The 15,983-nt window shown below is 34.5% G+C and overlaps 1 protein-coding gene across 1 annotated transcript in view; it reads right to left on the bottom strand.

Annotated features, from left to right (window-relative positions):
* Window positions 1-264: 264 nt before the first annotated feature.
* LOC145971767 (homeobox protein Nkx-2.4) overlaps window positions 265-15,983 on the bottom strand; it is a 42,656-nt gene continuing 26,937 nt past the window's right edge. The window contains exon 4 of the mRNA XM_083099782.1: window positions 265-3,126. Within this exon, the coding sequence (XP_082955908.1) occupies window positions 2,782-3,126 (345 nt within the window). The 3' untranslated portion in view covers window positions 265-2,781. The remainder of the gene's footprint in view (window positions 3,127-15,983) is intronic.

Here is a 15,983-nt window from a genome sequence, read left to right as displayed (position 1 = left end):
GCGCAGGAATGTAACAGAATTTCAATGGAATATAATATTTTATTAATTCCAGCAATTATTTGAGTAAGAATTTATATTATATTATCGAGATAAAAAATATATATTATGTATATTCTATAAAGATGAGAATATTCTCTTTACAAAAAATGATATTCGATAAAATTAATAAAAAGATCGTTTTACATTCGTTTTCTAGCTTTGACATTTCTCCTGCTATAACCAGATTTATGATATTTGTAAAAGTAACTGATATTTGTAAAGTACACTTTCTCATTTTGAAAAAATAAACGCAGTTTTCGTGCAGAATGAATGAAAATTTCTAAAAATCGTCGAAACATCTCGCGCGAATTTTCATTGTGAAATCGGTATTTTTGTCGATCGGTCGCGTGTCGTATCAAAATGTCACGTCGCGGACGAAATAATATATGCGTCGACGTAACAGTATATTTGCATACGCGGACAATGCAACGAAATATCTCGCCGGAATCCCGCGCAACGCATTGTTCGTAAAACGACTTTCCGCGAGCGACACAATGTCGCGGCTCGCGAATGGACGCCGCGTCGGATGTCGCGTCGCGTTCGGCTTGAAATCGCAGTCACAATCACCGCGGGGTGTACTATTTCGTAATTCGAATCGACGGGTTTTAATCCGTCGAGTGGACACCGGGGCAACTGGTAATTCGTGCGAGGCGAACAATCCGTTTCTCTCTTGCAATGTGTGTTTTGTTACCGCCGCACGCACTTTACAATGTCGTTTATTGTCGCGGCGAGATCCTGCAAACGAATTTCAACATACGAACGCGATCTGCGGAAATTGCATTTTTTTTGCGCAGATGAAACGCTCTCCCGAAAAATAGACGCGTATTTCGACCAAGGGATCGATGCCAAAAATCAATTACTTTCCATACAGCACAGAACCCAACAAACACAGAATATTGCAGCAATATTGCGGCTATGTTACAACATTGCAGCAATGTTGCTGCAATATTTTGTGTTGGGTGGGAACATTGCAGCAATGTTGCTGCAATATTTTGTGTTGGGTGGGAATATTGCAGCAATGTTGCTACAATATTTTGTGTTGGGTGGGAACATTGCAGCAATGTTGCTACAATATTTTATGTTGGGTGGGAATATTGCAGCAATGTTGCTACAATATTTTGTGTTGGGTGGGAACATTGCAGCAATGTTGCTGCAATATTTTGTGTTGGATGGGAACATTGCAGCAATATTGCGGGAATATTGCAATGTTGTTGTAATGTTGCAACGACATTGCAATATTGCCGCAATATTGCTGCAATGTTCTATATTCTATGGATTACAAAATACATATGAATATTCTATAAGTGTACATAGAAATTTCTGTTCTTCATTCTGGCTTCAAATACTGAAACTTGACATTGTAAAGTGACAATGCATCGTGTTGCATTGCATTGGAATTGAATTTGGGTTGATCCTTTAGCGATGCACATTGCTTTGAGGAATCTATAATTTCTCTAATTAAAATGTACGATACTGAATATTGAAATGTTCGACGTCTTAAGCAAAAGTCTTATTCCAACAAATCTTTGCCACGTGAAAAAGGAATTGACGTCAAATCATTCGGAACAAACGAAATATATTATATTATACATTTTGCATATTTATTTAATATTTTTTTCTCCAATAAAAATGTAAATTTTGAAAATATCCTTGATTTTATCATATTGTATGATTTTGTTTTCATCGAATCATTTCAAGATTCTTTAACTAGTAATTTTAATTAAACTTTTTATGCGGTTTCCATGTTTTTTCTTCCTCCAACGTGTATATTTTTTATTACCAGAATGCAGAAAGTACATCGGCTAATAAAATAGATCCGCAGCACACGATGATTGTGATCATTGCGTTTCTCCCCGAACGCGACCATCACCTCTCCCATATGATGCTAACTAGTCATACCGTTGCTATCATGTTTTACAACCTTTTGTCGTCTCATACGTTTGTTTATTGATTTATCGAACGATCTGGGAACTGCCATTTTCAAATAAATAAAGTGCGCTGTTTGGGAAATACGTGTCATTACATAAAATACGTGTAGTCTTTGCGTAACAAGAAAATACGTCACCAAAGATATCCGTGCCTCTTCTTCGCGAGACTCTCTTCCATCGATCTCTCCGCGGAAAGACTTAAAGTGTCTGCTTCCCTTGCGAGACGCAAGCGGCTGTTGATCCTTCGCAACGAACGCTCGCGATGACAGATACAAAATCACGTGGCTCGATTGGCCGTATCATACCAATGTACGATAGTCCCGATTTGGAGTGTTCTCATCGTAATACCACCGATTTTCGACTATGATACTTCACTGACCATCCGATAATTGCAAATTATCACACTCTAATAGTCCCTCCTACAATCACTGAGCGTGTCCTCATCGATTGTCGATTGCTGCGTTAGCGTAAAAGGTACACGCGCCCGAATGACGGATCATCCTCCCGGATAATCGTGGAGCGCAGCTTACGGGCAAGTCTTTCGAGCGGAAATGGCTTTAGCCGATCGTTAATCGCCGTAGCACTTGGGACGATCCGCGATTCCGCCGGACACGAGGCCTCGGGTTCATCCCGAGGGCGTCGTCCGTTCCCGGGCCGGACGATTCGACGATCAGTCGCAACGTCGGTCACCCTCTCGGCCCTAAGGACTGTCATCGGGTATGGCGTACCAAGCAGCCGGATCCGCGGCGAGGGCCCAGGGGCCTGCGACGGAGGGGTTGGCGTAGGCCGCGGCCCCCGCCGCGGATGGCGCGCACTACCAGGCGCGGCCCTGCAACGGCAGGTACGCGCCGCACTGCGGCTGCTGTTGCTGCTGCATGCCCTGCTGGGCGCCGGCCCGCGTGTACGAGCAATGCTGCAGGCTCTGGCTCGAGCTCATCACGTGGCTGACGCCGGCAGCCACGACCGAGTGATGGGACGAGGCGGCCGCGTGGTGGGTCCCGTGCGGGCTCGACGCCGCAGCCATGTGCGGCGCCGGGCTCGCCAGGGCCGCGCTGGGCCCGCCGCGGCTGCCCTCGTTCCCGCCGCCCCCGCCGCTCCCGCACGGCTTCCCGTCCTTCACCAGCACCGGCACCGCGACCCGTCGCGGCGAACTCGCGCTCTGAAACAGTCAGATGGTCCCACATCAGTAATGTCGTTCTTTCCTGAAAATATTTATATATAGAGGGTGTCCCAGACCACCCGTACACCCCTTTTAAAATGAAAATAAATGGCTTTTATTAAAAATCGCGAACAATTTTTAAGTAAATCGGGTACGCTTTATCAAATGGTGATAGTTTCAACTTTTGATTCCGACCGGAAATACGCCATCCGGATCGGAAGTTGAATTTTTTTAGGGGAACATGGTACTTTTTATTACAGATTCGAATTGTACGTAAAAAAATAAGAAACTTTTGTATCAAACGTTTTTTCTGAAAGTGCCTCTGTCAATCTTAAAATTGAAGTTCATTATTTCATCACAGTTACTTTCAAGGTCAATTTTAAGATTGACAGAGGCATTTTAAAAAAAAACGTTTGATACAAAAGTTTCTTATTTTTTCACGTACAATTCGAATCTGTAATAAAAAGTACCATGTTCCCTTAAAAAAATTCAACTTCCGATCCGAATAGCGTATTTCCGGTCGGAATTAAAAGTTGAAAATATCACCATTTGATAGAGCGTACCCGATTTACTTAAAAATTGTTCGCGATTTTTGATAAAAGCCATTTATTTTCATTTTAAAAGGAGTGTATTGGTGGTCTGGGACACCCCGTATATCTTGCGATTTGAGATGAAGATTTATAAGTGCCATTTTCTCTGAGAATTTTTATTTTAATTAATATTCGTGTATATGTATTTGTAACTATTTTAGAAAAGTAAGAGAAAGAGATTTTTAAAATATATTTTATTCGCATGTATTCTTTTGGGACTTTATGAAAATCGAATATGTTTCTTTTTCTTGATATTCTTATATTTAATTCTTCTAGTAGTCGTAAATTAATTTAATCCTTTCTTGAAAATATTTATAAACATTTATGATTAATATAAAAAACAAAATCTTTCTAATAAATATTATTTTAAATAAACATTTCTGTGGAGATTTCTCCTTTTTAAATTATTAATTCACTAAATAAATATTTCCTGTGAATTTGCACCTATGATATCCTTATAAAAAATAAGCGGGCGAGGTTTCAAATATAATATTTTATTTAAAATACGAAACTATTTCCATCATTATTTTCGACAATCTGCATTTGAAATACGTCCACCACTGGTGGACAGACAGCAGCGCGCGAGCCGCTTCATGTGTCGTCGCATTACCCCTCGAAATACAATCACGACGAGTACCACGAGATGCCAAATGCGATCATTCCCTATGAACAATTACTGATTATCGGCCCCGGTTGATTAATTAACTCTCGCGATTAAAATTACTTGTAAGCGTGGGCGCGATATGAGGGTTATTTATCAACGCAGCTGTTTCGCGCAATTTATTTATTTGAAGTAGAAATCGGAGCGCACACAATATGGGGTGGAAATTATAAATTATTATCCAATCTCGCAATATTTATCTATAAACATAAATATTCATAGTTATTTCTTTAACGAATGCCTTCGCATTCGAATGTATCGCCCGTCGTGCTTTGAATTTCTCGTCGATTTCAACGTAATCTATGTAGAATCATTTTTAGATTGAAAGCACGTATACGAATCGAGTGATTAAGATATAACAGAAAACGGTCGTGATCGATCATTTATTAATAAGTATTAATATTTCGCGGAATTTATGCTTCCAAAATGCATCGAATTTTAATTCATTCACATGTATTGTGAAATTATATAAGTGATTGGCCTACAATGTTATATTATTATACTTATACATTATTCATAATTTTTATACATATTGTTACATCATATTATACATATATTATATTATCTTTTATTTCAAATACGCGTAAGCAAGTAAAGTTTCTCACGCGATATTTGAATTTCCTTTATTGTTCGATTTATTTGCTTATGATAAATTGCTATTTTTCATATAATATAACCAGTGTCACTCTATATCAGTACTTTGATTCTTTTAAAAAGATTAAGAAACCGATATGAAATGAAAGGAAGGAAATTATTATGTGTATATGAAATATATTCAATATTAAAATATTAAAAATAATTCTTACCTAATTAAAAATTAAAAATTAATATTAAAAATAATTCTTAACTTTTGTATGATATTAAAAATAATTCTGATAATATATTTTGTATCATATTAAAAATAATTTTGATGATATATTTCCGCGATATGATAAGGAGATATTTATATCGATATAGAAATTCATAAACATAAATATAAAATATGAGAAAATTATATTGATACTGCTACTATGCAACAACTTATTATTTGTTTCGGAGATTTTATGGCAGACTGAACTTTAGACGTTACATTATCATTAACTGACATCACTGACCGCAGTTTCCTTCTGCGGGTTCGATGTATGTGTGTGTGTGTCTATTCATTAATATTGATTATAATTCTACGCTATTGTTATATCATCCGTTACCAGTCGATTTGTCTTTTATGCTAAACGATGCCACATCATTCGACCATAAATCAATATTTGCTGCAAATAAATATACTTAGTACTGATTCTATTCTTCTATTCTAATTTAAATGGGGAATTCAAAAATTCTCATGACATAAAATATATTCAATTTTAATTTAAAAAAGATATTCGTTCGAAATAGAATATACAATATTTAACAGATTATACTTGTAATTTTTATTTATTTATTATTATTATTTTATTTTCTATGTATATTATTATTTTATTTTCTAAATACAATTTCTCATAAGTATAAGTATATCAAATAAAAAAATTTATATTTAATGTTTAATATATTAATTATCTAATATAAGAGAAACGGATGTGATAAAATTGATTCTTAACTTATTTTATATATCTTTTTATATTTGTAATAAAAATGTTTAACATTATTTTCTTGTCGAGTAAAAATGATACAAGCACAGATTATATTTGTGATTAATTATACAAGAAATTAATTATAGATTAATTACTGCATTTTATTATGGATTAAATTTTTGTTTGTCAGTGCATACTTCGGAAAAAAAGATCATTAAGAAAATGTTCTGACGTAAATAGTTGTTTTTTTTACAATATTTACCGTCTATAATGGCAAAGTTCAATAATTGAAGAAGTGAGAAATAATTACGTAACACATTCTTACAAGTATATTTTAAAAGATATAAGGGGAGGCAGGATGGGAGAAGAATAAAAAAATCTTGGTTCCTGTACAATATAACTTGTGATAGCCTTGGCAGTTGACATCTTGAATCATTCTATGAAAAAAAAATCTTGTATCTTGAATATAGAAAAATGTCGTTAAAGGATATATTTGAATATAAATATCGATGTCACATAGTATGAACAAAGCTGTGACAATGGAATTCATTGCAATCAATGTGTAAATAATACACAACACATAAGTATTTATATTTATTATAATATCTGCAGAGATATAGATATTAATATAATAATTAATACATATAAATAAACATATAAAAATTATACATGGAATATAATATACAAAAACTAAAATGTATGCACATGAAAAAGATATATTTCTAGCCATAAATTTTATATAATTGACTGCGCTGATGTTTGATTCATTTCTGAATCCTTTTTCTTGGGAAATCCTCAGAGACGTTTACAATTTTACAAAAAAAAAAAGAAAATATTGACAACACATGACTCATACTCATGACGCATAGAAGTAAATTCTCTTCTCGAAAAAAGAGATCTTACAAAATATTTATAAGTATTTTATATTAAAAAATTAATTTATATATTTAATCATAGTCATTTTCTAGGTTTTTTATGGTGAAAAAATAAGTGACTATCAATCGCTTCTCATGGATTATATCGAAACGCCATCGTTTGCCGAAGGTTTCTTACGGCACACAAGTGCACACATGCATTTAAACGCGCACTCCGATGCACACACATGTTACCGTGCAATTTCCTTGACTCGGCTGGACGGACGCTGCGTGAACAAACGCGGGATACGTGGGCCGGCAAGGACCCACTGGGCTAAGCGCTTCTGATGTGTTCCGAGCAAACATGCGCAGCGCGGTAGGCCCGGTAAAGACACTTAACCCGCACGATATCCCGTGATCAGCATTCACGACTAGACGTGGAGCGCACGAGATGGACTCTAGTTACGTATAAACAGTACCGGCTACCGTGGACAGACCCGGCGTGAAATTTGCCTGGTCTAGGAAGACATCGGCGCTTCTACATAAATAATGAATATTAAATATTCAAAGAATTTTCCCTCGTCTTTCTCCTCTTTTTTTCAGATTACCTCGTTCAAACAGAGAGCCATAAAAATTTGCGGAATTTTTCAAATGATGTTAGTCATTCGAAAAATGATGACAAAATAGAAAGCAAAATAAATTATCTTCCATAGTACGAGAAAAATGTAGTTTCACGATTTTATGGAGATTATTTAGTTTGTGATTTATATTAGCTCTTCAATATTAAAAGAATTAAATAAAAGTAACAGTAAATCGTATTTTTATTTAAAAAATAAGAATAAATAATAAAATAGGATTTTATCTTGAAACAGATACTTTCCAAAGGTTCGGCAAAAAACATGCGATTGGAATGATTTCTGAATTTCAAATTTTTGCATAGAAATAAAAATTACTAAATAAATATATAAATAAATTCCACAAAGTATTAAAAAATTTTTACATAAAATCTAATAAAATAAAAATAAAAGATATTTATGAAAATTAAAAAATATGAAAAAGATGGCTTTCACTATTAAAGAGCTGCAAGGTTTGAATTTTATGCAGCAATTATGATAATTTAATGGAGATGCTTTATTAAATATATTAAATAATCGTAGTTGTTGTGTAAAATTCTAAGCTCTCAATTTTTTAATTATGAGAAAGAGGGTGCCACTGTTTTCACATTTTTAAAATTTTCATTTATCTGATAATGAAATCCTTTAATATAATCTTTCTTCCATTCGTTCTTGTCTACTCTAAATAAAATATGAGAATTTTGCAATCATTCAAGTATGCAAAGAGAGGACGTGAATCTTTTCTATATGGATTCGATTAAAAATTCAGGATACGAGCGTTAATATGGGAGAGAAATCGCGTTTTCTATCCGCACAGGATCCGTAGGCGTAGAGACAGCCCTGTCCTGTACGTCAACCCCACGAGGCTCTACCACGGCATACCAAACAGAAGCCGGAGCAAGCAGACCGAATACCTGCCAGAACGACCACTCAGCTGTATCAACATTCGGTACACGACATTCCTCTTCGATCTCTTCTGCCAGTGAGACTTTAATAATACGATCGCGCTGAAAAATAACGTCCTCCGCTCGCTCCGACGACCGTGATTTCTCGCTGGTAATCAGCGTCGTCTTCGATCCTCGACCATCTCTCGTTGCGTCATCCCTTCTTATCGCGGTCATGGACCGAATGCGATCTTGTAAAAAATTGTACCCATGATTTTCAAATATATATAACCTCGATCTTTTGTCGTCAGAAATGTCTATCTGGATTATCGAGAGGAGTAAAGAGCGCAACTGTAAAGAAAATGATGAAAGGGCCTCGGGAATTTATTTCCGGCACTTTTTTACATTTGTTGTGCACGCGATTTAAAAAATAAAAAGATTGCCACGATGAATAGAAATGAAAAAAAAAAAAAAATCTGGAGACAAAATATACAAACCAATGGGAGTAGTAGCTTTATGCGGGCAATGAATTTTTTTGTCGCACTAGAGTAGACACTTTTATGCAAATCCGTCCAGTGTGTCGAGTGTCCGGGAGGTATACGACCGATTTGATTCGAGTGGGCCCCCGGTATACGCGAACTTACGTTCGTTCGCGAGTGGCGAATAAGTGCAGGCATGAAGCCTGTGCACTTGAAGCTGACAAAGTGACGATTACGCTAAACGCATGACGGTCCGCGCGCGCGTCACGCGTCACGCCACTTTAGCCACTTTAGTCCACGCGCGTTAAACGATTTCCGGCGAAAATGCCTAGGCCGTTGGGAGTCGAGTAGTGTACCTTTAGGGAGGCCAGGCCAGGTCGCGTTACGGATCTTTATTACGGGGATGTCGATATCACGCGCAATCGCGACGCGAAACAACGTTCCTGAAGCATCGTCGCTGAATGATCTGTTTTTTCTTTTTTTTCGCAATAACTTTGAGGATCCACTCTAGCAGATTATGAAAAATGGACGATTTTTGGAAAATTTTTTGAAGAGTATTCGAAATTGATTTTTTGGCGTTTTACTGGTGTTTTTATTAATGTTGAAATAATTTTAAATCAATATTTTTAAATCTTGGATGTTTAGCTTCTTTTGTTCAATACAGTCTCTATCGATTTTTTTTATTATTAAAGTAGACTTTTAAAATAACAGACGCTGAGAAATAGGACAGAAACGTATAGTTCAATCATGTTAATCCTGATGTAATTGTCTGAGATAAAAAACTCGGTCTATTCTTATTTCGTAGAACATTTTTGGGATAGTGAATCTAATGAAAATTCAAAGAGATGATAATTAATATTTTTTTTATTAATATTATTTTTCATTAATATTTTTCTGACCAAAATATGAAGAAAATTTATCAGAATTGAAATAATTTTAAAATATACAATAAAATACACAAGACACATAATAAAATATATAACAAATATACTACAAAAATATTTCTTTTCAATTTTTTCCTAATGAAATTAGATTTAGTAATAAAATATCCTGTGGAAGAGAAAACTAAATCGAGTTTTTTCATTTCAGACAATTACGAGGAGCAACATGTCATACTATCGAATCTCATTTTTGAACACACTATGTAGAAATATTGAATAAAAAAAAGCTAAATATCCAAGATTTAAAAATAGATTTAAAAATACTAAATATATGTAAAACATCAGAAAGTTTATTTTCTAATATTCTTCAAAAATATTTCTAAAAAATCAATTTTAGATAGAGTAGGCCCTTAAAATAACAGAAATAAAACAGAAACGCGTTACGTTCTGTGTAAAAATAGTAAATAGCAGTATTTATATAATAATAATAATAATAATGATAATAATAATAATGATAATAATAATAATGATAATAATAATAATGATAATGATAATAATAATAACAATAATAATAATAATAATAATAATAATAATAATAATAATAATAATAATAATAGTTTTAATATGTTTTAATGTGTGGTAGATTATTGTTCGATAATCGTGCGAATGAATTTTGTCTAGATCTCTAGTTAGAACGAGATCAGGCTTCGTGTAATGTAATTACGCGCGTGCGACGACGAAGTTAGATTTAAAAAAACAGGCAGCGCATTTATAAGACCCATTGAATTCCATTCGTTGCGAAAACGAGAGGTCCCGGCGGAAATCTCTTGATATCCTTCTTTGTTCGGCAAGAATTCGCCGGGAAAGAAAGAAAGAAAGACGCCGTTATAAAATATCGGCAGGCGGCTTTTTAGTTAATTACATCGACCTTTCCTCGCTCTCTCTCTTCTCTTGCCCGCGATAAATTCGTCCGAGCCGATTATAAACGTTTTATAAATCCTCAAATCTAATATTTTACCAAAAAAAAAAAAAAAGAAAGAAATGGGTACACGCGAGAAACGCGTGCTAAACTTTCTCCCCGGTGAAAGCGCGAGTTATTGGAAAAATAGCGCGGCCTTACTACAAGAGTTTCGTTCGAGAGAATGGAAATTTTTCTAAACGACAGACGGCGAATGATTGCGATAAAATGAGAAGCCAAGTAGCGTACTCTACGTCAGCGTTGTGCACAACACGATTAATCATAATTATCATAATCGCGTATCGTCGATTATTTATTCTTTCGAAGCCAGGATCAGACGGCTCTTCTATTTCGCGATTCCCCTCGTTCCTCATTTCTATCGATGTGAGCGAGATGAAAACGCTATTGCGTACTCTATCCTTTGTTCTTTGCTTCGATATAAAGACGTAAGTTACGTGGAAAACGTGTAAGCGAGCAGCGAACGCTAATTTAAGGGAGAATAACCGATTCGTGATCAAGATTAAGAATAGGGGAATCGTACTCTCGATTTGTGCCCAGGTGTTGTGCGTGACTGTACTCACGGCAAGATGGCGACTGGCCCTCGAGAGCCTGTTTCGGCTCCCCTGCACAGGATTTCTCTCTCTCTTTCTCCTTTTCTCCTTGTTTTCATCTCGCTCGTTCTTTTCTCTTTCGTCTTTCTCTCTCCTCCCCCCCTTCTATATTCCCTTCTCTTTCTCCCTCTTTCTCGCACCGATACTTGAAATTTTTTTACCTCCGCGAGAGAAGGGTGGAAATGGAATAAAATGAGAAGGGGGAAGAAAATCTGTATGTGTCGGAGAAGCCGTCGCGGCGCCGTCGTCTGTCTTCTTCCATCGACATCGTCTTCACGAGCCGTGTGTTTTTTGCGAGCTCCGCATGAACAGATTCATGTTTACTAGACATTCTCGACGTATCATACATCTATCGTACATATTGCTTAAAAAAATTCATACCGGTCGATTTAACAGTGTATAATCTACTATTTATTTTCCTTAACCACAGCCTTTCATCTCTTACACGTATTAAAAGTCTGTGCTTTGCACTTTTACGCGATAAGATTGTTGCTGTAAATTGAAGACTAACGGATTCCTGATGATAAATCTTTTTCCCGACAGCGGTATTATTTCTTGATTAATTATACATAGATTTATCACGCATCGCATTTCAATATCGAGAAGGATATTTGAATTATGTTGTCTGCCACACATTGATAAAGATTTATAAATTAATGCTAGATTCAAGTTTAACGTTCAAACTTATTTTCCGCATCAGGAATTTATTTTGTGGAAAATGCAAGCATATTTAAATATTTTATCGAGTTAATTTATCAAAAATATATCAAGATAAAGATGAATCTTATTCATATCACATTAATAGATGATCAAATAGTAAACTCTCTTTTCAGGATAAATGAAAATATTGGAAAATATAAATAGATTCCACTCTATGAAATATGTAATAAATAAATAAATAAATAAATAAATAAATAAATAAATTACAAATAAAAATTTAGAAAAAAGGTATATATAATATTTTATTATTATTTTATTTATAATATTTTATTTTTATGACATTTCTGGCTACTTTTATACGTCTTGTATATATTTATACTTTTTGTATTAATAAAGAAATTTCCTGCCTCAAATAAAGGTCGACAATTTTGCGAATAAGCTGCGTCTGCCTCCCATAAAGTAACTGACGTAACCGAGCAAAGTAGCTAATCGCATAATATCGAAGATAACAACGCGAGTGGAAGAAATCGCGATCCGACAGAAGAGAGGGTGATGAAAACGTGTCTACGGAAGCACGACAAACTAACGAGTAAATTATAGGGCGGTCGCGGCTGCCGGGCGGAAGAATCGCTCGCCCTCGCAGATCGGTCCGTCAGATAACTTTCATTAATGTTATACGGGCTGTTTACGAGGCACCGCGAAAGCGATATTGAGTCCATTGTATTGTAGGACAGTCGATCTTTCGGTATCTTCGCCATCGGGAAAACTTTGAAAAAAACTTTATACGTCAAGAATTTTTACACATGAGAAAATGATTTTTCGTTAATGCAGTATATTTTTATTCTATTTTTTTTTCTCTTATAATATTTTATTTTTATGACATTTCTGGCTACTTTTATACGTCTTGTATATATTTATACTTTTTGTATTAATAAAGAAATTTCCTGCCTCAAATAAATAAATAAATATATAAATAAATATAATAAAAATAAATATATAAATAAATATAAATATTTTGTGTTTTATTATATTGTTGGAAATATTTTCTTTTATTAATTGAAATTTTTCGCTAACAAAATTCTATTTTTTTGTCACTTATTATAAAACTCGATCATATATATTTACATCGAAGTAGACAGTAATAGCGACGACGGTTTTGCTGCGACAGTAAAATCCCTTCTCTCCGCACATCTCCGAATAATCGATAAACGCGTGAAGCCTATTGGTTCCCGGATCTAATACGCGAAACGAGCGAAAAAATACGTATCATTTAGAAGTGCATTTCTCACGTATAAACTATATATTCTCATCGAATTTCAATGAGCGCGTCCCTCGACGCGCAAAAGAGCGCGCGACAAAAATCCGCTTATATCGCGTCGCGCCCACGTCTGCACCAAAGCGACACTCATATTTCGCGAAAATATCATCCGACCTAAAGCGATGACAATAACGAAGTAGCAAGTTTCACTTTCGCGCGAATCGTACATTCGAGCGAAATTTTAAGTGCGCTCGTTCTTGTCTGTTGCAAATTACATTCGTTTGATTTTTCGTAGTTTATAAAAATGAAAAAATAAAAAAGAAGTGAACATGGTTGAAATATATTTGAAATTTTTAAGACTTCTTGTTATATTCGCTTTTAAGAAAAAAGAAATAGAGAAAAAATTATTTAAAGGGAAGAGAGATTCTTTTTTAAGAATTCTTTTTTAAGAATTTTCAGATGCAACGGAAATAGAAAAATGTAAAAAGAATTGAATTCTTTCTTGGTTTTTCCTCTCGATTATTTAATCGTTACGTACATCGAGAGAAAAATTCTTTTAAATCAAATAAATTTGTTTTCTTGAAACTTTTGTTTTGAATGGAAAAGAATTAATTATATCTTATTTAAGCAAAGGCACTTAATTTTAATTAAATATGCATGTTATATTGAGTACATTATTTTCTATTTATACATTTTTTTATGTTTAAATACTATTTTCATAAAATACATACTATAATTTATTAAATTAAGTATATTGTTTTTTAAAAATAAAAAATTCAACATTTTTCTAAGTAAAAAATGCATTTTAATAAGTATTTTGTAAAATTAAAAATTATATTTTAGTTGGTTAAAAATTATATTTTCTTAAACATATAAATTTTTTTAATATCTGTAAATAAATACTTATCTTTATCAAACAGACGTTTTGAATACAAGTAAATACGTGATTAGTACTCACCGAATAAATAGCTTTCTTGAATTAAATAAAATTTTTTTATTTCAAGATACTTTTTCTCTCAGTGTATTTATTTTGTGCGAATTCAAGTCGTGTGAATTTGAAAGATTTAGCGAGAATCGCACGTTTTACCGTCGCTAAATCGAGCGATTCGTTTTTTGATTGCTCGCGGTTTTCGTGACAACGCATATAATGCGCGACATTATAATATATTCAAAAAGAATCCGCGAGTGTATCGCGATGTGTGATCACGGTTTCTTTTGAATAATACCCTTCGAGAGAGAGGAACGGAACAATTCGATTATGCGTCGAAAGATCCGGGAGACACGGCACGTTTCAAAGTTGCAGCTCCGATATCTCGACGATCGCGACGATCTCCGTTCGGAAATGCTCCCGTCCGGAAATGCTCCCGATATATTTTAATTCTATTCAAATAAACAACGGAAAATATTCACCAAGAGTATAATATCGATTATTTTAACACGATAATGCCGAGTAATTTCTTTTATCGTGTACATGCATCCCGTTTATTTTGATAAATGAAAATTCCGGATATGATACAACTTTCGAAAGATGAAATAACACATAAATAATTAATAGTTTATTAATAATTTAAATTATTAGTTTAATAGTTTATTTATGGGTTATATTATTAATTATTTAAATTATTAATTTAATAGTTTATTCATTAGTTAAACTATTTATTGCATTTTTTCACCTGCATCTATTTTCAAAAGAAGCAAGCTGCTAATATTGTAATATTTCGTCATGATTAAGTATCCATTATACAGTGTATTTCCAAGATTATCGTCGTGTATTATTTAATGTATTATTATTTAATTGATTTTCTTTTAAACAGATAAATCGAGATATCTCGATGGTTTTTAAAAAAATCCAAAAAAGGGGCGACTATCTCGCTCAATCAAGCTTCAGAGAAAATATAGTGCAATCTTTTATATTTTGCTTAAAGTTTCGGATAAATTTTAATCTCTGACGGAATTTTTCTATACATTTAAATTTTTTCTATATTTTTAAATACATATATTTATTTATCAAAGTATTGCGTTTGCAAAACAGGTGTTCTGTGGAATTTTTGCTGAAGGAATAATAGTCGATAAATTCCAAAATTGTCGAAAGACACACACTTAAATTCTTGTGAAAATACTCATTTAAAGGCACATTTTGCCCACGTGTATAATGTTTACTGTTATAGACACGCACTTCCTTTGAAATAACGTAAACCAGAATATTTCAGACAAACGACAAACGAAGATAAAAGTGATTTCGAAATATTCTAGTGTACATTATTCCCATAAAAGGGAAGTGCACTTATAACGCGCATTACGCGTGTACACGTACGCAGAATGCCTTCAAAGCCGAGATTCAGATCGCTATCTCGCGCGTATTTTTAACTTGGATTATAGTAAATATTGAATTTCACCGGCGGGTGGAATACAAACTCGCTATTTTACTCGGGCTCTGTAATCCGCGTTAAATTTTTGAGCCACGTGAAACGCGACGTGGACGCGTGATTACGTGCTCAACGCGAGCAATTTTATCGTTCTCGTCGACGACGACGCGCGATCTCCCTCGGAAATCCCAAATGACATAACAAAATAAATGCAAAATCGCTTCGAGTGGCCACTCTCGAAGGGAAATATGATGCGGACGCGAGGATTTATGCGGCTTCCGCGATATTTCTCATTTAAAGCCATTTTATTTCGGATCGATCGACGCGACATTTTCGTCGAATATGTCATTGTTTTCAAATCGCCGGGACGGTAGCACAAAGACAGGACAGCAAGACCTCGATGCACCGAATGCACCGAAGGAATCGTGTATTTGACAGCTGATTGTACTAGGATCGTCAAAATTTTGGTATATGATTTTTTTCTTCGGTCGAAA

This window comes from Camponotus vicinus, unplaced genomic scaffold (assembly GCF_025532165.1).
Source record: "Camponotus vicinus isolate PSW18456_S1 unplaced genomic scaffold, iyCamVici1.0 SCAF_5, whole genome shotgun sequence".
Classification (NCBI taxonomy): domain Eukaryota; kingdom Metazoa; phylum Arthropoda; class Insecta; order Hymenoptera; family Formicidae; genus Camponotus; species Camponotus vicinus.
The sequence above is the reverse complement of the archived record's forward strand: the minus strand, read 5'-3'. Positions and strand labels throughout refer to the sequence as shown.